Below are 27679 nucleotides of genomic sequence, written 5' to 3'. Positions count from 1 at the left end.
TGGTATATAATAGTAATAGTGTCGTATTAATTAATTAATGAAAGCACAAGATTTCTCTACATGCACTACGAAATGAGTATCCCCTAAAATATCATGTATGGATCCTTAATTCAACAATGAAAACACACAAAACATTTCATTGTTTACACGAAGGTCTGAAATGTTTTCAGCTTAGGCTGGCTAATGTTAATGTTTGCAACCTTAAACTACATATTGCTGTGTAACTAATGTTACTGAGTCATTTTGCTGACTTCTTGACTTGTGCTTGTGTCTAATTGCTTGTTAATTACTTTTTACACTACATTTGGCCTGTCACAGATAATTTAAGTGGTTTGAACATAAAAGTAAAACATACCATTATCCTGTATCCTGTACAAATCTCAGTTTAAGGGTTAATTTGCACCTTAGAAAGACCATTTTTTAATTCTAGTGCAATAATTATTTGATAGATTTAGTGACTGCAAAATATTAGGTATTTTTCATTGAAAATACCCCAATTACATAATTTTAATGGGTTACTCTAAATGTACCAAAGCCCATGAAAACCATCTCTGAATTTTCACTTCAAGTTATAAATAAGGAATGGTTTTCAATGATTTTCAAATTTAACCTCTTAACAAACACCTAAACCAGGCATATAATCCATTGAAAGTATGTTAACATAAATTAATTACTTATTAGTTATTAGTATTTATAATCACCTTAAAAATCCCATTAAAACTAGTGTAATGACATCATTATTAATGGGTAACTTGATGGAATTATAAGATTAAAAAAAAGAAGGGATTTGGTTTCATAGTAACGGCTTTATTACGTAGTTGCATCACTGAACGTGTTTTGTCAGGCACGATTAGGCGATCTGGACACACACACATCACACAGCTGATTTGACACACAAACACACAGCTGGCCAGATAAACCCATGTCATCAGTTGGCTACCGCTTGACGTCACAGGGGTGCGTTCGGGATAATTCAATGTTTTTTGGCGGGGGAATGTGATGCAGCAGTTTAAAGACTTGTGGCGTTGCATAACATCCCTTCTCCAGGGGATTGGGACACAACACTGTGACAAGGCTTGATTTCATTATAAAAGTCATTGTGTAAGTGGAAAAAGTCAAAGTCAATTTGTCAATGTCTTGTAGAGAACTGCGTTATGTTATCTGCATTGCTTGGTGACTTCATTTGCACAAACTAAATTTCTTTGTATTGCAGCTGGCTCCTAATAGATAAAGCATCTTTTTTTTTTAACCATATTGGTTTTAAATGGCTGTTTCGTCTTTCTGCTATATCTAGTCTGGTAGGTAGTCACTCCAATGACGTTTCGCTGTTTGCTGACGAACTGTATTTCCCTTCTCATTTATCACCGGAGGCAATCCTTCTCTCTGCTTAATTGTTGCTGGCCTTCTGTTTCTTTATGTCTTGATTGACAGGTGTGAAAAGCCTGGCTAGTGATATAGTCACTGTTGTTGTCAAGGAAATTGTCCCGTTGCCATGGGGAAACAGAACAGCAAGCTGCGACCAGAGATGCTGCAGGACCTCCGGGAGAATACTGAGTTCTCCGACCACGAATTGCAGGAGTGGTACAAGGTACGTCGACCCACACTGTACACACAGTCTGGACATTTTTGGGTGGTACCAAGTCATAGAAGTGTGACTGCTCAGAGGGAAATGTATACTTTTGTAATACTTACTTTAGTTTATAGTTACTATGTGTAATAGTTCATTGTTAAAAAATGTAGGCTACATACAAATATCATCATCTTAAAAAAGGATGCATTGTTATAAAGCAGTTGTAAGAAAGCTGTTGCTTCAACATCAAAATGCTGCTTGCACATTATTGCATAGAATTATGTAACACTGATAGGACCACACATATGTACCTTTACTTTTAAAAGTTAAGGACATTTTACTAATATCACTTAGTGCTTTTACTTATGTCAATGTTTGAATTCAGGCCTTTTACCAGTAACTTACAAGTATTTCAACACTGATACATTGTTAGTGTAAAAATATTGATTATTGTAGCTTTAATAAAAAGAGTTTGTTCTCATAAATGTACCACTTTAATCTCAAAGAATATCAGAGTTTTTGTTCTCATAAATTCACATCTATAATCTTAGAAATGTTTTGCTTTTTTATTAATATTACCCCCCTTCCGCAGCTCCATATTATTATTTTTTTTATTATCTACAATGGCCCTAATCCTCTGTCATACCCCTTCTTATATTAAAGTTGACCTATTTTAAAAACTTCACTATTGGATTGCAATGATCATTCACAGGACAGGAAACTTACTTATTGTGACTTTTTGAGGATAATGTCAACCTGTCTGTGCTAACTCTGAGTCAAAGTCAACAATATGCCAGTGTTGGTACAAATTCTCACCAATCACATTAACACGTCAGTCACTGCTGAGCTAGGACAAATGGCACTGTCAAGTAATTGAAGCTCAGCATAAGTTCAACCAGGAAGACAATCTTTATGCTTCATGCATTCACAACTCTCTCTCAAACAGTCTCTTCCTGACTTCTAACAGCTGGCAATAGGCGTTCACTCTTTAATTTGCCAATCAGCTTTTGCCACGATCTCCATCAGCCAATCATGTAGTCACCATTATGGCTTCACCACCCCCTTTCATACATTCGTATTAAGTATGTGCAAGGAAGCTCAAGCACTGATATGCTAAGACTAATAGGCACATTTAATGTGATGACATGTGATAAAGACTGTTAAGTACAGTACTACATTAGTGCTGTATGCAATCCTGTCGCACTCAAGAGAAGAAATTGAGACACTCATATGTCGAGATATTGGACTGGGACTGACAATCAGCTTTTGCCACGATCTCCATCAGCCAATCATGTAGTCACTGTCAAACTGAATCATCTGTTCTCCACTCTGCTGCTGTCAGATGTCAATTCAGTATGAATAGGTGCCTTCCTCCACCCCATTCACCTCCTGCTCATCAGATCCAGGCCCAGGTTAGGCTAAGCAGAAGTCCTGTCCTTATTCTATACCATTATGGCTTCACCACCCCCTTTAAATACCACAACAATAAATGATCATGTACATTGTGCACAAGTCTCTCCTGATTGAAATACAAATTTTTATTCCGAGTTCCACAGTACAATTGCGTTTGAAAATCTTGTTTTAGAATAAGAAGCACTGCACTATGTCCAGCCCTCCTGAATCTGCCGGGATAGGCTATCTTCTTCGGTATGGTCATACTGGTTTTAACAGTAACACCTACAGCAGCCATGAATGTGATAATGTCTCAATGTCTTCTACAAAGGCCGAGCACCACCTGCTCCCCATCTGTTAAGTCTCTGCATGATGAAGTGCCACATTGACCTGACCGCATGAATTATCTCTTGTGTGCATGGATGTGTGTAATGGCTATATGGCTTTATGGATGGATTATGCCTATGGAGCAGTTGTGTGAGCTGTCCCGTATGAGAGCTGTATATGTTCAACCGTCTCCTCCCTGACCGGTGACTTAAGCTTTGCTGACCCCGGGTCTCTTCACACTGACAACATTCATGCTGGTGTTCACTCTCAGCAGATTATATACCCCTTATTTAACTGGGTCTAAGTCTAATTGACATTGAAATCTCTTTTACAATTGTGGCCTGACCAAGACAGCAGCATAAACGTTAGTTCTAACAATAAACACAAAGGATACAAATAGACAAATACAACTGTCACACATATACCCATGAGATTAACAGCTTGTGGTTACTGGAGATGTCTTATGAACTGCATAATGTTTTCCACTGGATGTTGAGGTGCCTGAGGTCTCTGAAAATTTATCCAGCTTGTCTTTTTGGGGGATTTATTGGCGATAAATCCAAGCCTTCCTAAAAGTTGTGAAGGTCTCTCACAGAAAATGGCAAACACAGCAATGAAAAAGAAATTGGAACAGAACAATGTTGACTTTCCACCTTCATTAATGAGAATATTTGGTGTGATGATCAAAAAGTAATTCCAGCCTTCAAAACGGGACAATGACTGTCACCTCGCTGCCTCTATCTTTGGTCTTTGAAAAAAAAGAGCTTTATTTCTGCTGAAGACCAAGACTGACATGACTTTTACTTCCCTTTTCATCTGACGCACAATGCTGCTTTATCCAATGTGACTCCTGGAAAAGAAGATAGAACTGCTTTCAACTATCCAAGACTAAGCTCCTTATCAAAAATTACTTCTTCAGTGTGTTCCGAATGAAGCATTACATGAATGAAACATTTACTGGTCGAAGTTGTTACAGAATTTGATTCCTGATGGTCCCAACCAGCTTTGAAAAAGGTCTTATTTGGGTCTGCTGATGTATCATAAGGATATATTGTCCTGGAGACTGAAGAGACCGTTAAAGGACTTATTTTCACCCTTGTCTCTCCTCATGTCTTTTCCGCAGGGGTTCTTGAAGGATTGCCCCAGTGGAACGCTGAATGTGGAGGAGTTCAAGAAAATCTACGCCAATTTCTTCCCCTACGGGGACGCCTCCAAGTTTGCTGAGCACGTCTTCCGAACTTTTGACACCAACGGCGATGGGACGATAGACTTCCGGGAGTTCATCATCGCCCTGAGCGTGACGTCACGGGGCAAGCTGGAGCAGAAGCTGAAATGGGCCTTCAGCATGTATGACCTGGACGGAAATGGGTACATCAGCCGTGATGAGATGCTGGAGATTGTACAGGTAAACAAGAAACATTGGGTAATCAAGTGTCGTTGGGGGCAAAGGATGAGTTGAGGCATTTGGACTATGAAAAGGATGTTGGGTTTTTTTTGTTTGTAGTAGCTGCTCAATTAAGCTAATTTAGTGTTGCACGTCCATAGGTGGGGAACTCACAGGAGACAGATGTGAAAAGAAGAATGGACAGAATTTGTGCAGCAGAGGCTGAGATTTACTGATGTTTAGTCCCTGCTATTGGATCAAACGCCAAAAACAAAATTTTATGACAATCCATCCAATAGTTGTAGAGACACTCTGCTCAGAACCAAAAATGCTGACCTCGTGCACTAGAACAGCACTAGAGCACTAGATTAGCACTAGAGAAAAGGCCTGGGCGTCATCAGAGTCCTTAGGATAATCCTTTTGGGACCATGAATGTCAGAAGTCCATTGTTGAGATATGTTTGTTTAGTCCATAGCGGTGCAATGGGAAAAATCGAAGCAGCAGAGGCTGCAATATCCTGACCATAGGTCTGTAGTTTGTAAAACTAGATTCTACATTTCCCCAAAATTCAAACAATAACAATTTTTTTGTTAAATCCTTCCTGTCTGGTACAAGCCCTTAAATTTAAAACTCCACGTCCAGAGTTTGCTGTTAGAGATATTTAGTTTCCAAGCACTGGCTGGTGACATTATCAGGGTTATTTTCTCAGACTTTAGTGGACTCAATAAAGCCACAGACAGAATTACAATTGTTTTCAGGTGCTGAGTCATACGCCTCATTACACATGAACTGACCTTTATATACGAAATCTCTGGAGTTCACCTTTAAAACCAGGGGACATGGGGATTTTGAACATGACACTAATGTGTGGTGACAGAAGACCCCAAATAATGTCATAAATGTCTTGGTCACCAAACCTAACTTTGCTTTTAATAAATACACATGATGCAGTTGATAACATAATATGCTTAAAGAACAAATTTGATAACTTGGTAAATAACTTTTGTTCTTACCGCAGCATTGTCATTGCGCCTTTAAATCACCCAGTAGGTCTCCATTGTACATTTTATTTAATCGTATTATAGACATTTGCATTGACAGGAATAGATTGAGAGAGTGCTTATGATAAATGCTCACTTTAAGTATGTAAGTTCATACATTCGTATTAAGTATGCGCAAGGAAGCTCAAGCACTGATATGCAAAGACTAATAGGCACATTTAATGTGATGACTGCAATACTGGCACAGGCAACAGTTTTCGTAAAGACTGTTAAGTATAGTACTACATTAGTGCTGTATGTAATCCTGTCGCACTCAAGAGAAGAAATTGAGACACTCATATGTCGAGATATTGGACAGGGACTGACAATCTCTCTATATGTTCTGTGTGTATGTGTGTGTGTGTGTGTGTGTGTGTGTGTGTGCACGCTACTGGGTTCTCACAGATTAGCGAGTTAAATTTAACCAGAGTTTATCCCTGAGTGTGCAGTATATTGGGATTATCCTCAGGCTCATTGAGGTTACGCACCATTGGTTGAGAGAGGTGGGGGCCATAGTGTCATTGTACACAGTGAGAGTGAGAGAGACTACTACTACAGAGGAAGTCAGATTTGTTTAACACCACATTATCAGACAGCAGACCAAATCTTCACCCTATACATCCTCAACTACCCCCAAAACAGGCAGGAGGCAAAGCTAGCTTACTGTTGACTGTTGTGTCTTGCGCATCACTTTGCAAACTTTGTCCATGGGCTTTCAGAGATATATTATTTGAACGTGAATGTGTACGTACTGTGCTGTTGCAACAGGTGTGTTGGGGGAGCCAACGAGAACTAGCTAATTTCTCCATTGCTTTGGGAAGCCAATTTTAAAATGGCGAGTTTGTGATTGTCGCTGATTACTGAAGTTATTTAAACAAAACTATTTATTAAACGAAACCTTGAGTACCACAACAAACAAAACACGGAATAATGTCACTTCCTGTACTTAACATAACATTTACATTTACATTTATTCATTTAGCTGACGCTTCTATCCAAAGCGACTTACAATTGCTATATATGTCAGAGGTCGCACGCCTCTGGAGCAATGAGGTTAAGTGTCTTGCTCAGGGACACAATGGTGGATGCATCCATAAGACACAACAGAGCTTTTACTGTTAAAAGTGCGAGTCATGCAGATGGCTGAGTTGAGGGAAAAGACAAAAGCAGCAGGTAAATATTTAAAAAAATAGAAAAGGGAATTGCCTTTCTGATTTTCTGATAAGAAGTGGTTTAGCACACCATGTACAATGCTGAGTACTTACTGCAGTGCCGGTGTTACGCCCAGTCTAGAGGCCCAGACGCAATACGAGACTACCCCATCTTCTCCAAGCCCCAAGGAGCCACATGAACACAACGTAGACTATTAAGAAATAAGGAATTGTGAATTCATTTATAACAGATTGAAACAAGTAGAGATAAACTAGTTTACTTCAGGGTGAGCCAAGGCCAACATAACAAATTAAACACCTCTAACTAGAAATCAGCACTAACCTATCAAACAAACAAAAACCAACCACAAGCAACTCACTCCCTGACTATAATAAACAAGAGAAAAAGAAGACAAACAGAATTAGCGGCCCACCCCTACTTAAACAAGATCAGACTGTGGCCTGTTGGGAGAGGAGGAAGATGCCAAGATGCCCACCGCGCCCAGCCACCGCCATCTTCCCCGCTTAAGTAGCATGCCATCAGGAAGCAACCATTCATCTGCCACGAGCTGGAACCACCGCCACCAATCCCCCGCCGAGCAGAGACAGAATCCACCAATCACTCTGATGTTGTGGCACAGACCTGTTTACATAATAAACAGATCAGGTGGCAATAACACTGAACATAGGCCTATTTTAAAGTTCACAAATTACGACCACAGTCGTAACAGCCGGGTTCAAATCTGACCTGTGGCCCTTTGCTGTGTGTCGCCCCCTGTGTCTCTCTCTCCCTCGTTTTCTACCTCTAACCATTGTCCTATCCAGTAAAGAATTAAGAGATTATACTGCATATTGTAAATTACATACATATATACACATTATATATACTAAATATATATATTTTTTTATGTTTGACATATTTATTAGTGGGTGAATATTTTCATTTTAAAATCTTGTTTTCGTTGTGCTGTTAAATATCAGTCAATAGAATTCTTTATAACAATTTTTAGTAATAATAATTAGTAATGTATTGTAGTACTGTATATTACAATAATGTGTTCTGTTTGCAGATGAACTATTTAGGCCCTATTTTTTAAGATTAAAATCAATGTCTGTTTCAATCAGTCAACTGTTGCATTTTGTCGACTCAATTTCTTTTTTGTCTTTTTTTTTGGAGGAATATATGAGCTCTTGTTATACAGTCCAGGAGATAAAATCTTAGAGCCCATATGCCTTACCAAAAAGCACAGAAGGGTTTATTTCGTGCAAGCTACCTTCCCATCTGAGATTGCTGCTGTGACACTGATGCACAGTCAGATTTACACCCTATGCTCCCAATGGAGATGATTTAATGGGCACCTAAGCTGATTGTAGATCCGTGTCTGAGGCTAGCTGATACATGGAGATTATTGGTTGCTTGTATCAGTCAACTGATAATGATGTATCAGATCAGTACAGTAAGCTCTGCTCACGAGCCCCCCTACACTGCTGGCACATGTGGTCTATGTCACCATGGTATGATGATATTGTTCTATAGCCACACAGACCCTGCGTGGGTATTTGTGGAAAAGCTGCCCGGGGAGCAGCAGTAACAAATGTCAGTGAATCATGTGGACTGTAGAAAGCGTGTTTATCAGCATCTTGAAAGCCACATTGACTTTACTTTTCAGTTCAGTCAGGTTTTAGTTCTCTGCTGAGTCTTCTTAATGGGTCCCTGCTGACGTGAATGAACTTATCTTTCTTTTTTTCCCTCCCCCACCCAACGCAACCCTGTCCCTTCCCTTCTTTCTCTCGCTCGCTCGCTCCATCTATCAGGCCATATACAAGATGGTGTCATCGGTGATGAAGATGCCAGAAGATGAATCCACGCCGGAGAAGAGGACAGATAAGATCTTCAGACAAATGGATCTCAATAATGACGGTGAGCGGAGGAAATGGCAGCATGGAGGGATGAATGTGATGTAGAGAGGGAGAGGAGTGAGGAATGGGGGATATATGTGACAGTTTACTAAAGATCATCTTTGAAATGTGGAAACTGAAATAGAGATTTTTTGAGAGAATTCAGGAACTGCATGTGTCGGGGATCACATGCCAAATACAAGACATAACAAACATTAATAAAATATAACACACATCCTCCAATAACACATATACAAAGAAAAAAGTCAGCAGTTACAACATTATATATACATCTCTACACTTTTAAATACATAAAAACGTATTTACGTGGGGGGGGAATCAATTATATTGTAGAGCAGAAGGAGGAAAAGAAATGAAACACATTTATCCTGATGAAGGGTTTCTCTCCCCTCCCAGGCTTTTCTCAAGCAAGTGACTACTTTAAATGTTTCATATGTGAACAGCCAACTCCATCTGCGTCTCTAAACAATATACTGCATAGTTCCCAGTAAAAAGTTAAATAGTTGCAGTACTAATGTATGCAGTACTGGATTAGTCCTGTAGCCCCGCGTTCTCTCAGCCAACACAGATTCTGCTAACAGACTCATGTTGATCTTTTAATGATTAAAAAATGCCTAACCGAGCCCGTAGTTTACAACGCAAGTGCACGACCAAGATCCAATAAGCTGTCTATCCCAAACAAATATCTTTTATTGTCAGCCTGTTTTTCCTCCAGTAGCAATTCCACAGCCGAGCCACCATATCTTCCAGCAAACCTTGCGTGATTCCCATCCCATATTTAAAACAGCACTGTTTCACACATCGAGACATTTCTAAGGCCCAGAAAACCTGGCTGAATAGCATAACACACAAGCTTAAGAAAGTTGATTGGTGGTTCTACAGCAATGCATCATATTCTATAAGATCATCATATGTTTGAAGTGTTGTCGTCCTGTGAGATCTCTAAAAAGTCAACCAAGAAATAGCCCTGTTTTCACTTTGTGACGATGCATTGTCCAGCTTCTCAACCCGTAAAGGAACACTTTGTCCTTCAGTTTATCAGAAAGATTTTTAAATCACCAAATTTGGAGATACATGGGTTTCACTGGACAGGAAGGGTAAGACATATTTTACTGTACATCTGAAAAGTAACTAGAAACGAAAGCTTCCTAACAAATTTATTGGAGTAAAAAGTACAGTATTTGCCTCTGAGATGTCATGGAGTAGAAGTATAAAGTTGCATAAAGTGAAAATAGTACAAAAGTACAAGTATCTCAAATTTGTATTTCTTTAACACTCTCTTAGAATATTTTCAAATGTCATGTTCTTACTTTATTTAGTGTTGGTCAATATAGAGGCCTAGGGATGTATATGAATCTGCACAGTTCTTCTTGTGTTTATTTGTTTATTTAAAATGAGCCCATTGATGAACACTTCAGCTTTTGCATCCATGCAAATATGCCAGATTTAACCAGAAGGCTACTTCCTCATCCTCAGCTGTAGTCCCCGGCAGGTGATTGCAGAGGTGAAATACAAAAAAGGACAACATAATAAAACAATAGAACACCACAATACCACTGAGCATACATGACCAGCATTATGTGATCCAGCATTAAATTGTTACGTGCAATGGATAGTAGAATAACTAATTATTTTCAGTCTCCATTTATGACACCATATTGACTTAATGCAAATAGGCATTTTTGTAGTTTGCATGTAACATGGGTCACATTGCTTCATGATACTGACTTTTGTGTTTCTTGTTTCCTCTGTCTCCTTCTGCCCTGCAGGCAAATTGTCCCTGGAGGAGTTTATCAAAGGTGCCAAAAGCGACCCCTCCATCGTCCGGCTACTCCAGTGCGACCCCAGCTCGGCCTCCCAGTTCTGAACCCCCGCCCATCTACAACCCTTTCTTCCTCACCCTCCATGTTGCTATTGAAACAGTCACTTAAATCAGTGCATGATGGTTCTCGTCTCTCGTATGATCTTATCATCATTTCTTCTTTTTTTGTGTGTGTGCAAGGATGGAGGATGAATTTTAAGGAGGCTAAGAAAAGTCATCACTATCGTTTTACTTTCATTTATATATTTGGGAAAAATGAAGGGGCATGCATACATTTAATGATCAGTCGACAGTGGCGCCCGCTAATGTTCCCGAATATCTCTCTCTCTCTCTGGAACGTCAGATTTCCAGGGAGCCTGTGACAAAGTGTGGATGTTTTTTGCAGGGTGGGGATTGCTCAGTTTCTCCACACATGTATATCATGTATATACTGTACGTCTGTGTATATCATGAGATGAAGGACATTTGTCTTCATGTATGTTGCACACTCTTTGGCATTGAAAGGCAGTATTATGTAGCGTAGCTTCCGGTTCTGATCTGAATGGGTGGTCGGTGTGGCGGTTGGTGGGGTTGGGGCACTATTGGGATTTTACTGCTATATGATCTTTCTATGAGGAAAAAGAAGGCCTAAGATCCTATGAGGTTTTTATTGATATCTACTGGCATTTTGTTGATTTTTAAATTTATAGATTTATGTTGGGGTTTTTTCATTTGTACATATTGTTTCCCTCCTTCATGTTGTTTTATTTATTCATTTGTATTCTTATTATTGTGCTTTTACTTTGATATGTTGTTAAAGATGACCATATTCCAGTTTACAGTGACAGAGAGAGAGAGAAAATGTGAGATTAAGCTCTTTGGGATTTGTGGATTTGTTCAAGATTATGAAATAAGGGTGTCTCATAATGCATTTGATCGACACCAGTAGCACATATCGTTTGAGCTGCCATGTGTTTATAAAGTATGGCTGTGCATTTGGTCTGAATGCGTGTGCGTGCATGTGAGTATGCGCTGTATGCTTGAGGCTAACTTTTACAGTATTATCTTGCTGTGTTGTTTCTTAATTTGTATGTATTTTAAAGTTCTTTAACAACAAGCAGTAAACTTAACATAGTCGTAACCATTATACTGCATGATCCTATGAACCGGACAATGGCAAAATCCACAAAAACAGTTAACGCACAGCGGTATCTTTTTGTAGCTCTGCAGCCTCCTCAGCACTGTACCGGGCAGAAATGACTGAATACTTGTCTTGCTTTGGGACAAACCCTCATCCCTCTCTTTTTTTCCTCTGACAGAGAACTCACTAAGGGCTCGTTCATCACTCTCTAGCTGAATGCTTTTATAACCTCCTGGATTAGTCTGCTTGTGGAGCAGTTAGATGAAGGGACATGTGCCAGAGCCAGTGCAGATACATGTTCTGATTAGAGTTTTCAGGGCTTCCAGACATATGTAGTAATCTGACAGACATCAGTGACTGTGTTTAGATTAGCACTGATACAAACCCTAAATTCATACCCCACTAAATTCATACCCCACCTCTTCTAACATATTGATCAGTCTCTCCAGTTTAAATAAAATCCAAGACTTCACTTTATTGTATGATATTAGAGTTTGAAAACACGACTGAATAAAACATGCTTCAGAATAAAAGCCCCCATCTGAAATGCTGTGCACATGTAAACAGAGCAACTGGTTGCCGGAAGACTAAAACTACTCTCCCGGATTAAGGATTTAAGGCCCCCATTGTCAGATCACTGTTGCCATCTTCTATTTTGGAGGTCAAACAAAACACAAATTCTGTTTGTGAGGAAGCGAAGCGTCGGGCAAACTGGGACAAAGTCACAGTTTGGAGCAAAAATACTATTTTCGATTCAATCAAAATGTTTCTTTACATGATGCACAAGAAAGTCAAGTTAACAGAAGACCATCCAAAAGCATTGAGGGATAATTGTTATTATGCCATTTCTTTACTTTTACAGATTTATATTGAACAAGTATAATGCATACATGTTTTTGGTACTTAGAAGTGGTGTAAAGTAACTAAGTACATTTACTCATTGTACATTTATACATAGGTACTTTACTGGAGTATTTTTTTATTTTATGGCACTTTATACTTTTACTCCACAACATTTCAGTGGGAAATATTGAAATTATTAATGCATTATTTATCTGACAACTGTTGTTACCAGGTACTTTTGGGTGCAGATTTTTACACCCAAATCAGTTTATAAAATATATTGTATTATATGTTTAACTGCCCATAATTTAATGAGTACTTTTACTTTTGGTTGGAATTCAGTATTTATTCCATAATTGAATACTAATGCAATTACTTCTGGCAGGTTTAGACAGGCTTCACTCTACACACTGTCCAAGGTGAGGAATAGAACCGTTGTACACTTCCAACACACTGGGATGATTTCTCTGTCTTCCATGTGAGGTAAAAAAAGTTTTTTCTTTAGCTAGTCACTCTGTCATACCAGACTAAACTGACAAAAATAGTCTTTAAAAATGGCCAATGTCTTCCCAATGTGTGTGTTGCCCAGCATTTCACTACCTCACAAATTGAATTATAGTGTGCAATGGTGGCAAAGTGAACTATCGGCGAGAGCCTGAGAGCTGTACTGGTGCAGCTGCATCCACATGACATTAGGACCATAGGTTGATTTGTACCAAACATTTGCACAGGAGCTTCCTAACCAGCCTCTGCTTTGGGGATTCTATATTATCACTGCCTTCTGCTGGTAGGATAAGGAACAACAGTTGCTAACCCCCCCACAATTTACTACAGTTTAATCCTTTTCTATTCTCGTTGCCTCTGATGACCTGGTACCTTGTGTTAAATAAATACACCCATTCTTTCTTTCTTCTTTCCTTCCTAACCTCCCTTTCCTTCTTTCCTATTTTTCTGTTGCATGGAAACCTCACATGAGGATGTCATGTTTGTTCCGTTGGACCTGAAAGCAAAATATACCTATGTGTTTCAAAGCTGCACGTGTGGACTGTTTCCTCATTTCTGGTTCAGTAGGAAGGCATTAAGGAGCAGAGCTTTTCACAGTGGACAAGGTGAATGTCTGGTCTGACAACTTCACATTACAGTCATACACATAAGTGGTGCAGCCTGTCAGTGTACACTGCAGGTCCTTATTACAGTAGACCTGACAGGACGTGGGTGAATGGGGCTGAGTTAACCTGTCAGGATGTCTGCGTGTGTCAGAGTGTAACCAGTCACACACTAGCTTCTGGCATGAGGACAAAACATACACAAACTGACTGCATAATTATGAATACTTTATTTACTTAGGCAATTAATACAAAAACCTGCAGTACTAGTTTCTCATGACCAAACTGCACAAAAAAAGCGCACACACACACACACACACACACACGATGGAAGGCGCACACATCCACCCACCCACACACACACGGTACCTGCCTGCATTATGTGTATAAAACCCAACATTAAAAGTAATAGTTCAACATTATGGGAAATATGCTTAATTGTTTTCTTGCCAAGAATTAGTGATACTACTCTCATATCCGTACGCTAAATATGAAGCCAAGTGTCAAAATGACAAGTTCTGGTTTTAAGTTTAAGTTGTGAATTAAATAAACAAGATAACACAACATGTTGATTAATGAACTTTAGAGTTGTTTCTTGGGGTTTTTATCACTGTGGAGAGCCAGACGACTTCAAGTCTCTGTCCTAACTACAGCTCTATACATATCGCACAGACGTGTGTGTGGTATCGATCCTCTCATCTAACTCTCTGCAAGAAAGCGACATGAGTGCATTTCCCAACATGTTTACCTATTGTTTGAACTCTGAGCTAACTAAAACATTGTACAAGCAAGGCTTGCAACCAAATCCTCACTGCAGGATTCTTATTTGTGGATCCTGATATGAATCACTTGACTTCCATAAGTACAAAAATAAAAGAACAGACACACTCACATAACCGTAATCCTGCACACAAGAGTCTGAAAATTCATACATCGGGTTTGAGTTTGGGTCCACTGCATCATAAATCTCTCCTGCTCTGAGTTCATTTGGAGGTACTGAAAATAGGGCTCAGTATGATGTATTGCAGCTTGAACTAGAGTATATACCCTCACGGTGTTTGGTCTTCAAGAAGCTCTGGCATGTCAAAAACTGCTAAATCCAGAAGCTGGACCTTTCCATCGTTCCCCTCTCCAGCAGCTGATGTTGCTCCAGTGCCCTTTGCTGGCTGCCAACCCTTGTTTCTTGCCCTTCTCTGTCTGACCTTTCTCTGCTCGCCTGGTGAGTAGGCTGCCTCTCTGAGGGAGGAAGACTACGATACCACTGAGGAAGATGTTTTGGAGGGGGAGGAAGTTGGCACTGATGTCTTGGAGGTTCAGTGTTGCGTGTTGGAGGTTCAGTGTTGCGTGTTGGAGGTTCAGCATAGCGTGTTGGAGGTTTAGCATAGCGTCTTGGAGGTTCAGCATAGCGTCTTGGAGGTTCAGCATAGCGTCTTGGAGGTTCAGCATAGCGTCTTGGAGGTTCAGCATAGCGTCTTGGAGGTTCAGCATAGCGTCTTGGAGGTTCAGCATAGCGTCTTGGAGGTTCAGCATAGCGTGTTGGAGGTTCAGCATAGCGTCTTGGAGGTTCAGCATAGCGTGTTGGAGGTTCAGCATAGCGTGTTGGAGGTTCAGCATAGCGTGTTGGAGGTTCAGCGTAGTGAGAGGGCGCACAGTCCTCCTTTGGCCTCACCACATTGATCTACAAAAACACAGAGGAATCATCAGACTGTTTTTAATCCAATTGTAATATATTGTATATTGTATATACACTAAAGAATTCCATTTTTAAAGCAGCACAAAGTATGTTTGAGTCGAAATCTCACCGCTCTGCCAATCTTCCCATTAGGGCAGGAAGAGAGACCCAGGAATGAAATGCATACTGCAAAGCACCGGGCGGAAAACACCATCTGGATGACACAAGTCACTATAAGGGGCACCCAAAGGATCAGAGTGGTACTCTGGAGAGGGATAGAGGAGTGGTGTTAGTAGAAACAACCTGCTAGACCATAAAGAACACAATTTGAGGCAAGAGCAGTTTCACAAAGTGGGTAATGATGTGATGCAGAACCTTATTTTTCTCAGATGGCTGTAGAGCGATGCAAAAACACAGCAGTGGGTCTGGGTATGGTTTGCACAGGAGAGTCAGCGTTGTGAATAAAATATGCAGAGCAGAATGTATCAAAGTAAATTTGCACAGAGGGAATTCAAAGAGAAAAAGTGCTGGCTTTTTAGTTAGACTACAAAGAGAATGAAAGTTTGTAATTCGAAGTTTAGAGCTTTCTTTGGACTTCACGATGAAATATGCAGGAAACACATAAAAATAAACCTTGCATAACCATCATTACTGCCTCCAAGCAACTATGAATATCCAAGTCCAAAACACGCTTTCAGGTGATGTAATGCACCCTCCGGCAGCCATTCTGGAGGTCCCTTGCTAATAGGCCACTGAGTGAACAACATGGTCTGCAGTCTCAGTAAACAACAGCAAAGTTAGTTACCTCTATACTGATTCTGATTAGGAAGTTTCTGATTAAAAGATAAATCTCTATTTTACATCTTTATTGGGAGATAAAACCAACAATGGACATGCCCAAAATGGTATCAATAATCCTCATTTTTTCCTAATTTTTTTAGAAAAATGAACAGCCTGGGAGTAAGTTTTACCATTTTCCTTAATTTTCTCTTACAAATACGTTTGGCTATCCTGGGGGTTTGTCTGATTGCCTGACTAATTGTCTTCCCCATTTTCAGCTCTTTTTCTTTCCTTAACAAGTTTGTACAGATTGCCAAGTTTCCAGATCATATCAATTAACTCAGTGACTATGAGTGTTATTATTGACAGGAATGATGCCAAAACTATGAAACTTTGGTCAAAGTAGTAATTAACAGAAATTATCGTAACTAATGTTAAGCTGGTTACTTCAGTACTTGGACAGCAAATCATAGCTGTTAAAGAGGTAGTATTTTGCTCATTTTCAGGTTCCAAATCCTATTCAGGGGTTGTACCAGAACAGGTTTACATGGTGTAATTTTCAAAAAACACATTTCTTTAATACTGCACATTGCTGCAGCTCCTCTTTTTACCCTGTGTGTTGAAAGCTTCGTTTTAGCTATGGAGGGATACATCTTGCCTCTACATGATCTTTGTTGGGAGTTGCACATGCGCAGTTCCTTTAAGGACTACAAGCCAATCAGAAGCAGAGAAGGGCGAGTCAGTGAGAAGCCAGTAAACACGGCTTCGGTTCAGCTGTACATGTTGCCGACCAGCTTGGTAACATAGACTGGAGCAACAGTTTCAGAGTGGTGAGTTATTAATCTGTAACAAATGTATCTTTCATCCATAAAGTTTTAACTGAGCTCTGTCTCTACATCACAGCGGTTCAGAGCAGAGCTTTCTGTGGGAGATGGGAACTCCCTTTGGGCTGGACTTTTTCACTTTGCAAACCTAGTACATGCACAAAAAATATATATAACTCAATAAAGGAGAGGGAAAAAGCCAAAAACCATAATACCACCTTTTTAACTGCACACGAGCTAAAGCTAGCATGGCAAGTCACTGTAGTTACATACTCACACATAACTGCTAAATTAGCGTGAGGGCTATTTGATTAAGTGATTTTTAAGGACAACTGAGATGAACTGCAGCACACAACAGGTAAATGTACTAGGGGTGGGAATCTCTGGGCACCTCACAATTCGATTTGATTACGATTCAGAGGGCTGCGATTCGATTATAAAATGATTATCGATGCACCATTTTTTCTAAACAGGATCCCTGGATAATTACTAAGCATTTAATTTGCGCATTAAAATCCAAAAGAAACATCTCCTAGTTTATTAGCTTAAAAGTACTAGTTTGCATCCTTAACTTACTTTATTAACCTCAGCTCCATGGTCCCTCATTTCATTAACAACCAGTTATCAGGGTCTGGTGTGGGGGGACAGAGAGCAGGGGAGATGTTAGCTAGCACTAACATCCTTAATTTTTCCTAAAAACTACAGACTTTTATTAACGGACTGAAACTTACGGCTAATATTTTTCTCCGCTAACTTTCACCGTCACGTTCTGCCGCTCACGCTCTCTCACTCGCTCAGCCTCACACAGGTGCCGAGCATCGAGTGTCACCATGCTCACAGTGTGCGAGTTAAAATCATAACTAGCGCCCTGATATTAATGATGGTGAGATTTTAGTAGGGTGGTTCTGCAGTGGTGGCGAATACAGAGGAACACTGGTATCTCTGTTGTGTGCGCTCCACAGGTTATCCAGGCGCTGCATTTCCGCAAGTTCCACCTTTTGCGTTCCGTCAACATTTCGTTATCAATTAACATTTAAATAATTGATTTTTAGACATTTGTTAATCGATTCATAATCTTCCACGCCCGAATCGCGATGCATCTAAGAATCGATTATTTCTCCCACCCCTAAAATCTACCACCTCATTTTTTGCTATATACACTTCCATGCATTTGTTATTTCTACACTCATCCTGTGTAGCTATGGCGGCTACGTGCATAGCTTCCGTAACTTCACCATAGCCTCTCCACGCGCAGCTTTAATGTAAATACAAGTTGCACATATTACCCACCACAGCATGCTAAACTGCAATGAACCGACAGACACTTGAAGTAACCACAAATACCTAAAATATTTAGTCTCCCCATTTAGCATTTATAAGCAGTGTACAAACATTTAAATTAACAAATGGTTCATTGCACACTATAATAAAGTTGTAAGCAGATACAATAATATTTTTAGGGTTATTAATGTACAGTCAACTATTATAATGTCTGCTATGACATGTTTTCTTCTCTGTTTGACTCGGTTTTCTTCTATATTGCATTTATTTGTTTATACAGCAGCCTTCACTTCTGAAGGCATGACAAATACATTGATAAACACGTATATCTGCTTAACTACATTATAACGCATTATGAACAATTTATTAAAAAGGTTTCACACTTATAAATTCTAAATAAAGTGAAATTAAAGTGAAGTGCTACCTATTTATCAGTGTAGGCTTTTTTGATAGTCTGGCTCCCAGTGCATGACAGAATGTACTGTAAACGCAGCGATTCAACAATGAGAGAAGTCAAACCTTCCCACCGTCGCTCTGTATCACAAAGTGAATGAAAAAATGTAAACAGCTGTAACCTGTATGTATCTACAGCGGGGATGCCATTAACCCCTCGTGTCAAGCATAAATCCAGCTTAAGACTAAAGTCACTTAACTGGCAAATTGTAGACTACTAGCTGTGGTAAAATGCCAAAGTCGTGCTGATGTGTGGCTACAGCGGTGAGGCTGAGCAGGCCTGACAATCCATCTATAGCTCACTGGGACAGGACAGAGCCTGAAGTGGACCGACAGGGTCGGGTCAGCGCTTCTGCCACCAGCCCACCGGCTGCAGAATGTGACTGACTGAGTGACGGAATAGACAAGACACCCAGCCTCACACTCCCTCCTTCTCCAACAAAGAGCCAGCCACTGCAGAAAAGGTCACAGTTCATGCCTTGATCTCAGCCTCTGTCGTACGAACTAATACACTCACATAGATACGCGTGGGGTCAAAAGGACACTCGTTGGTGATGTTGAAGTGGCCAGTGGCATCGGGGAATTGGCAGTGAGTCAGGAGGCTCTGCCTGCCGTGAATGACGGCCCTCGCCACAGACACGGTGAGTCCAATGGCTGAAGCTGCTGCCATGAGAGCGGCGGCCAGGCCGACTGTGAACAGTGACCACATCTGGGGAAGAAACAGATGGGAAGACAAGCGAAACAATCAGGAACCAGAAACTTGATGGCTGATAAAATGAAGCATTAAAGCTCCCAATTGGGAAACTGGGGCATCTGCAGCAGTACATAGATAAAAAGGGACAGCAAAGAAAAACACTATTTCCACAAACAGAGCAGTTACAGCAGATTTAAGGCAGCATTTACAACATGAGCTATAGAAGCAAATGAACAGAAATGGGAAAAAGGTAAATAAAAGTATGTTCACAGGTAAGAAAAAAAAAAGGTTGATTGAATTGAAATAAATGAAGTAATATGTACAGTTAAAGTATTAATTTCATACATGTTTTTGATTGTGGCTTAATTTAACTTTATTTCATTATAGACTTTAAAATGGTGTTTCCTATTATCTGTAGTTATGTTTCACACAATTAGCTTTTATTTGGAGGAACTCTGTATTCTATCACAACTCTGTATTCTATCTGGGCTTAGTTTATCCTCGTTCACGCAACGGGCAGCGTAAATAGGCAGTTAAGAACAGTAGAATATAAATAGACGACATTCCATCAAAAACTATACTTACAAAAATTGACCAACAGGGGTCGCAATGTGTCTGACCCTCTGAACTGTTCATCACTAGGTCTATCCAGGGCTATGGGGATTTTGCATGTCATTTAAAATGTGGTTTTACAAATCAAATTTCTTAGTCCTGCTACATAATGATAGCATCAGTCACCCAAATGTGCCACAGATTATTTGGCTTTATTAGTTTGTTTTTTCTGTTTCGCCTGTTTTTGACATCTATTGCTTTATTTTAATTTATTAGTATTTCTTTAATTGGAACTTATTTACAAAATGTTTTTACACAGACCATAATCTGGCACTCCACTGACTTACACGTAAAGATCAGCTTATTTGTCATCAGGATTACTACTCAGCCTGTGAAACAGTAATCCTAATGATGTCACCAGGGTTATTATGGTTTGGGCTTGAGACTTAAAAGTTTTAGCAAAAAGCCTGTGTTGTGAACTTGGGGTGTGGAGTTTGAAATATGTGAGAATCTGCCAGGCAGGGAGGGTCTTATCCTCTTATCAACTGCCATACTAGGGATGATGTCAGGATTTTTTGGCCCCTGCTGCATCAATTTTGACCGGTCTATTTTATTTTATTGGTCTCTTGTCTGGATTGAGAATCAGTCGTTTTCCAAGCAAAACATTTCACTACTGTTTTAACAAAAAAACAAAACAATTAATCAAAAATAAACTACAGATTAATATATAATGAAAATAATCTTTAGTTGCAGCCCTATTACGTACTGTGTCTGTATACAAAGCCTGATATATCGTATTCCTCCTTGCCACAGAGCTCCATTATCATGCCCAAAAAAAATTATTAAAAACACATCAATAAACTGCACTGAGTGGCATGTAAATACTTTTTAAGGCTCCAGATTTTGCAGATCTGCTGACAATAGACCCCAACAATAACACTTTTCATTCTCGTATGAGTGATGTTTGATAGAAACTTGTGTCCATCTGTTTAAAGGACATTACTGAGCCTTTAAATGTTATTTTTAACTATATGTTCGCGACCCTTTTACAACTCCAATGAGAACAAACAGGCTTGAGGCAGAATGTCACAGGTAAGATAGAGATGTCTAAAAGTATTGGAGATGGACTAACTCCCTAATGAGATTTGGTGATTATAAGAAAAACTATAAAATGGTGCCAGCCTTATCAAAACTCCCAGTAAGAAGCATTAGAAACTACAGCTATCAGCTTTGTGCAATAACACACATAGTCTGCACAACAGTGCACCTTTACCAAGTTAACAGAAGGTGAGACATAGCCACAGAAAGTCTCTAGACCTTTAAAATCACTTTGTGAAGTTGAGGGGTGAAGTCGAAACTTGATAAGAACAATAGAATATTGTGGAAATTTGTCTGGGAGATAAAAGGCTGTAGGAGCCAGCACATGTGCTAAGGGACTGTGTTAACAATAAAATGGGAGTGTTGAGATTACATTCATCCTGAATGAATGAATGAATGAATAAGACTGATGAGGAGTAAAACCGATGCCTTGCCCAGTTCATGGTTGCTCTCACTGACACAGGAAACGGGGGGCAGTTTATCACAGCAGGTTTGCTTGACCTTAGTCATTCAGTTCAGCTCGCTGCCTCGTCAGCCCCGTCTGAACAGCCTGACAGCTGATTGAATAAACAGAGAGGAGAAGCTGTGCTGCACGACTGGAGAGAGGGAACAAAACAGCAACTACTCAATCTCTGGCGGGTTTGCATTCAGACACTTGAGGCAACATGCAGGAGCTCAAAGGGGTTTATTAATGTCCACCTGACTAGAAAGACAAGAGACTAAAGCTGAGAATTCAGTGTGAAAGCTGGAAAATATCAAAGAGAAAGCAAGTATATGTGTAGTACAGGCAGACAGATCAAAATGAGCAGAGAGTGCTTTGAAAATACTGATCTGGCAAAGTGGGAGGATCAATGAAAAGAGAGAAAACATCAGGGGAAAGGACTGACAGCTCTGTCAGAATGTACTGTACATAGATTCCTGTCTGTTTTTTAATGTTTATCACTTTTTAAGAACATTCAAATAAAATAAAAAAACTAGTAGTAGCAGTAGTGATACTGATACTGACCATAGCTATACTCTTCTTGTTTTTAGACAGGATAATAGCCAGAATGCCAGCAACAATTCCCTGCAGAGACAAGACACAGGAGACGTAAAGAACATTTAACACCATTTGTGCGATCACTACAAGCATTTCAAATGTGTGTTTAAGCGCCTTTGTTTGTTCTGAAAGTTGTTTTTGTGAAGCCTTGGGGGAAAAAAAGTATCACCCAATGGCCCTTTAATTTTACAGCTAAAGGCCAATTTACTTCAAGGGTTCTTTGTTCAGGAAAGTGGTTTTAAAAGTAATCATAATGAAGCCTCCTGTGATTTGTTGGACTGAGAATCATTTGCAGGATTTAACATTTTCCAACATGATTTTAAAGGGGCTATGAGGAACTATTTTAATCATACACTTAAGCGCATGTTATTTTTACAAAAAGGTTTTCAAAGCACTAAAAATTATTGCACAATCACAAAGTAACTTTCTACTGTACTTTATGAATTCTAGGCACCTTTGTCTCGAGACCAGTCTTAAGACCACTCTTTGACGGTCTTGGTCTTGTCTTGGTCTCGGACATTGAGGACTCGGGATTTTATTTCAAGACCAGTCAAAACCATAACTTTGGGAATGCTTTTGCATTGTCTGATTTATTAGTTAACCTCCTAACTTTGATTAAAAATGTGTTGTTACCGTTAACGACTGTCCCCCCTCCCTGCGAATCTTTTGAATAAAGATGCTTACGTTGATTTCAGCTCTTAGTGTTTGTGTGTGGGTGTTAATGGGAATGCGAATCTTTCAGATCAGTTTGAGAAGTACCTATGATCTCGTTCCACATTTTGTTGTGTGTCATGTAATGTGGGGAACTGGTCTTGGTCTCGACTTGGTCTCAGCCCTAAAAGTCTTGGTCTTGTCTCGGTCTTGATAAACTCTGGTCTTGGTCTTGACTTGGTCTCGGTTTGGGCGGTCTTGACTACAACACTAGTTTGCACAGTGCAAGCACAGCTCTGATGGATAATCCCACAACTTGACATCACAAAGTCTGAAAAGAGGGAGCTAAAATGAAAATACTTTTCCTTTATGGTTTGTCAGTTTTCTCTAAATCTAATGGAAATAATGTGTGAAACAAGTTGTAAAATCCCCTTATACGCCTTAATGTTCCCAGAGATGTCACCAAAATCCCTTCTTGATATTGGAGAACTGCTCTAGGATCAGTATGAATCATCCCCATGCACTCACTACAAGACCGGACGTTAGAGCGACCACATTGGTGATGGCGTACTCCATGGCCTGGGCCTGCATGTGGAGGTTGATGTGTCTGAGCACCACGCCGTGCACCAGCGCTCCCAACAGGAAGTTAACATGACCGATGAGGACCACGCTCAGACCCATCTTCATCAAGGCGTTGGGCTCCTCCAGGCTGGCACAACACAGTCCTGAGGAGGAGAGGGTTAATGCGGCAGGCAATACAAAAACAGAGAGTTGCCTCACATCATCCACAATGTATTGATCAGAGACACAAGAGCCAGGTCAAAACCACAGCAGGGAGAAGTCACTTGTATTAATGATTAGCTGCTAAACACATAACTACAGTGCAGGCTGTTCTGACTGGTACACTGTAAGTGTGTTTGAGTTACCTGGAGAACAAAAAGAAGAATTAAACTAAATTTGACATTAATTTAAATAAAGCCAAAGCTGGAGTGAAAGGATAAATATGCTAAATCAACAAGTGCTGCCAAAATAAAACAGCAATGGCTTATTATTTAGGATTTCCCGTGATGGTAAACTTTTTCATTTAACCCTAAAACCAGACCTTTACAAAACACCTAGCATATGAAATGCCACCTGGAAAGTAACAAACTCCAGGAAAACTGACTGAAAATTAGATTAATTAGTAGAGTTACAATTCCAGTATTTGTGTGTGTATGTAACCTAGGGCACATCCATTTGAACATAGCATTCACACTGTTCAGCCTCAGATAGCCTAATTTAACCACGTGGGCCAAAGGATGAGTATTCAAAAAAGATGAGCAGTAGGCTACTTATTTCAATTTGCAGTTTTATTTCAAAGGTAAACCAGTGTAAAAATACCAGGACCAGTACTCATCACTTTGGTAACTTACAAGTGTCTTTTAGGAAAGCACTGCAACTCTGGAGTTCATCAACTCCAGACTGTTGTGTCACGCCTCTACCACACCCAAACAAACGCTCCTAAAGATTTAAACAAACAAATGTCTGCAGTTGACAACATTTAAACAAACTTCTCAGGTGTATTCATTACCTGCGCCGACCATCTCTGTCATGTCACCACCCGTCTAAACTGACGCAGTCTTGCGGGTTGAGTTTATCGGCGTGACCCCTCTTCTCTGCAGCACCCTGCAGTCGGTCAGCAACACACACAGAAACTGACACTGCCGCTCAAATTCTTCAAAATAAAACCGTATTTAAGCATCTATCGCTGACAGTGTAATACGTTGGATGAACATACTGTACCTGTCAGTTTATCAGGGTGGCTTTTTGAAGAGTTTCATAAGCCCAGAGTAAATACATTTCCTCAGGCAATTGCAAGCAGTGAGTTAGGAAAGTTAGGAAAATGGAAATGAACAGTGCAATTGTTGAAGTAATTGAAGGCAATTACCCAAGTAAATATTATGTTGTGTGATTTATTATTTAAAATATGTTCTCATCTCCCAGAATGCTCCTTACGTACACTCCAGCAGTTATTTTGTTGTTGTTGTTTATTTTATTTTATTTTATTTTTTACCTTAAATGCTTTTATTTTGAAATCAAAGTTGCTAGTGGTTAGCACTGTCGCCTCACAGCAAGAAGGTCGTGGGTTCAAACCCCGGTTGCCCCGGCCTTTCTGTGAGGAGTATGCATGTTCTCCCCGTGTCCGCGTGGGTTCCCTTCCAGGCTAGGTTAATTAGTGTCTCTAAAATTGTCCTTAGGTGTGAGTGGTTGTCTGCCTATAGATAGACTGGCGACCTGTCCAGGGTGCACTCCGCCTTTATGATACAATTCTGAATATCTAATATAATATATTCTTATCCCGCAGCTGTGAACATATTGAAGTATTATAATAGTAAAACAAATACAACAGATGTGCTTGACAGGTTTCTCTATATGATTCCACGTGAACGCGCAGTAGAAATAATACATAATCACAAAATAATTGAACTCTGGGAGGAATCATTTCCATGAAGGCTTCTCATCCCCCACATGTAGTATACCTTTAGCGCCACCAGGTGGAGAACTTGCACCATTAACGCATTAAAACAGGAGGTACATGAACGTGCATTTGCGGTGGTTTGAAAAAGAAAATCTTTATTATCAGTGCTTTGACAATCTTTTTTAGGGAATACAAAAAATGCTGTCAAAAACAAATGTGAGCAGTCCTTCAGTTCTTAATGATCAATTACTTCATGATGTATGGCAGCCAAAATCATTCAACTTTCTTTTGGTGCTGAAATATTTATTAAATTTGTGGAGAAAAAAACAATTATAATATCATTATAAAGCACAGGATTGTTTGTGTCAAAATAAAATATATTTATATTACATATAAAATTAGATATAAAATTGCTTTTTAAAATATCGACAAATGGAAAAAGGATCATCCTATTGTAAATCAATTAGAGGCAATAAGAGGCATAGAAATATTGATTCTCTACACAGGTAATTCACTACTATGATCTAAGAGACGACTTGCAGCCATCACAGTCCGCCTCAGGATGGACCTTTCTAGACAAGGTGTGGATGCTGCCTCGATGTTTGAGATTCACCATCCGGGAAGCAATCAGATAGAAAATCTCACAGATGTTGAGCACCACACACACGACGGACGCCCCCACCATGAAGTAGGTGAAAACGGTCTTCTCGGTGGGCCGGGATATGTAGCAGTCCACCAAATTAGGACAGGGTTTGACATCACACTGGACCTTCCTGGGAAGCTTGAAGCTGTCGTAGATGTAGTGGAGCAAGTACAGAAAAGTGATCTCAAAGGCGGTCTTCATGAAGAGGCTCATGAGGTAAGTCCACCACAGGCCGCCATGCTTTTGGCCTGGGTTATCGTACAGGTGAGTGCCCTCGCCGCCATGCTTGACTTGGTACTTGCGTTCTCTCTCTTGCCTGTACGCCACATGCAGCACCACCATGAAGGTAGGGCAGGTGACGAAGATGAGCTGGAGAGCCCAGAGGCGAATGTGGGAGACGGGGAAGTAGTAATCGTAGCAGATGTTGGTGCAACCCGGCTGGCGGGTGTTGCAGTCGAAGTGTCCCTGGTCGTCGCTCCAGACCCGCTCGGCGGCCACCACAAAGACCAGCACCCGGAAGACGAAGACCACTGATAGCCAGATACGTCCGAAGGCAGTGGAGTACTTGTTGACCCCACTGAGAAGACCCTGGAGAAACTTCCAATCCATGAGATCAGCTTTGATTGGCTTCTTTTGACCTGTGAGTCTTCAGAAGTCTGTGTCGCAATGTAGGGGGGACTTTAAAAACTGGGGAACTAGAACACAATAAAGAGACAAAGATGGAGTTATACAAAGAAATACATGGTCTTTAAAGAGTGAAATAATAATATATATAAAATCAGCTTAGATTTAGTAAAATATTCTGTAATCTGTTCCAAACGATTCACTGTATATTTTTCTGAAACCTTAATTCCCTCTCAAACATCAAGTTTGACCCAAGAAAGATGCCTTTAATAACTGATGTAACAATTGTTTAACCCATAGAACCTTCCATGGTGCAGAGGAACACTTGGTTTGAGCCTTGTACACTTGAGTTGGTAAAATGTTCTCTCATCCTGCCTGCCAAAAGTTATAATCCACATTGAGTTCTAACCTTAATTGACATGTACTGGATTTTGCTTTGCAGGAAGTCTTAAAACAGAATATGAAGATATACAATTGCACAATCATGACAAAAATGTCTTGGCTTACCATAAGAAAACAGGTCTACCACTCAGTCCATCGTGTCCCGTCTGGGAAAAAGACTTTGCGAATACGTTCAGCAGGTTTTGGGAAACCTCTTTCCTGAAGTAGGTTTCTGATATTGACTGTGTTCAAGAATCAGCTCTTCGTCATAATCTGGAGGTGTGGCCACTTTTGGCGTCCACCCAGAATCCACCCAGAATTGACCTTAAAATCTCCAACCACTCCTTGTCAGCATCAATTTATCTTTAACTCACTTTTACTAAGGCACTTGTATTGTGATGGGGTTCCCTCACTGAAGCTGGTGAATACAGCACAAACCCAAGAAAGACCAGGAAAAGACACCTCAGCACACCTCATGTTGTCTACTCTGATCCCCACTATCCTTAAAGGGTGACTTGGTATCAGCTCCATTAGGCAACTGCGCCTTTTGTAGCCTTTGATTAATCAGGATTAAACAGGGCCACCACCTAACATTTGTTTGTGCAAGAACGCTGGAACCAATGACACTAAAATGCACCTGAGATATGGGGCTGTGATATCGCAAAATCAGATATAAAAAAGTTTGCCTGTTAATTTTCTCAGGTACGACTGTGCTGCAGCCCCTGCCTTATTACTACACACAGTTTTATGATAATTTTCTTTACATATCTACTCTCTGACTTTTGAAGGAATGCAGGATGTGGTTAAGTGTCATTGAGGCGGTCTGAAACTTAGTGTAGGTGTGGTGATTGTAT

The 27679-nt window shown here is 40.1% G+C and overlaps 3 protein-coding genes across 3 annotated transcripts in view; 1 reads left to right on the top strand and 2 right to left on the bottom strand.

Annotated features, from left to right (window-relative positions):
- The window catches only part of LOC119907290 (hippocalcin-like protein 1), a 38008-nt gene extending 24404 nt beyond the window's left edge, over positions 1–13604 (top strand). The window contains exons 2-5 of the mRNA XM_038725054.1: positions 1432–1588; positions 4413–4694; positions 8680–8785; positions 10554–13604. Coding sequence (XP_038580982.1) covers positions 1493–1588; positions 4413–4694; positions 8680–8785; positions 10554–10651 — 582 coding nt within the window. The 5' untranslated portion in view covers positions 1432–1492 and the 3' untranslated portion in view covers positions 10652–13604. The remainder of the gene's footprint in view (positions 1–1431; positions 1589–4412; positions 4695–8679; positions 8786–10553) is intronic.
- A 1164-nt stretch (positions 13605–14768) lies between these two features.
- LOC119906857 lies at positions 14769–24425 on the bottom strand. Its single transcript, XM_038724289.1, has 6 exons — positions 24290–24425; positions 23248–23444; positions 22036–22095; positions 19203–19394; positions 15478–15612; positions 14769–15353 (listed from the first exon to the last, which is right to left on the bottom strand). The coding sequence occupies exons 1-6, from the start codon at positions 24309–24311 to the stop codon at positions 14769–14771; spliced, it is 1191 nt and encodes a 396-aa protein (XP_038580217.1). The 5' UTR covers positions 24312–24425.
- Positions 24426–25312: 887 nt separating this feature from the next.
- LOC119907289 (gap junction beta-3 protein-like) lies at positions 25313–27599 on the bottom strand. Its single transcript, XM_038725053.1, has one exon. It carries the CDS (start codon positions 26427–26429, stop codon positions 25695–25697), a length of 735 nt encoding a protein of 244 aa, XP_038580981.1. The 5' UTR covers positions 26430–27599; the 3' UTR covers positions 25313–25694.
- Positions 27600–27679: the final 80 nt, after the last annotated feature.

The sequence above is a fragment of the Micropterus salmoides genome, unplaced genomic scaffold (genome assembly GCF_014851395.1).
Source record: "Micropterus salmoides isolate LMB-PRFRI ecotype aquatic unplaced genomic scaffold, ASM1485139v1 Ms_hic_scaffold_17, whole genome shotgun sequence".
NCBI classification, from domain to species: Eukaryota; Metazoa; Chordata; class Actinopteri; order Centrarchiformes; family Centrarchidae; genus Micropterus; species Micropterus salmoides.
Note: the sequence above shows the minus strand (reverse complement) of the source record. Positions and strands in the feature narration are given on the sequence as shown.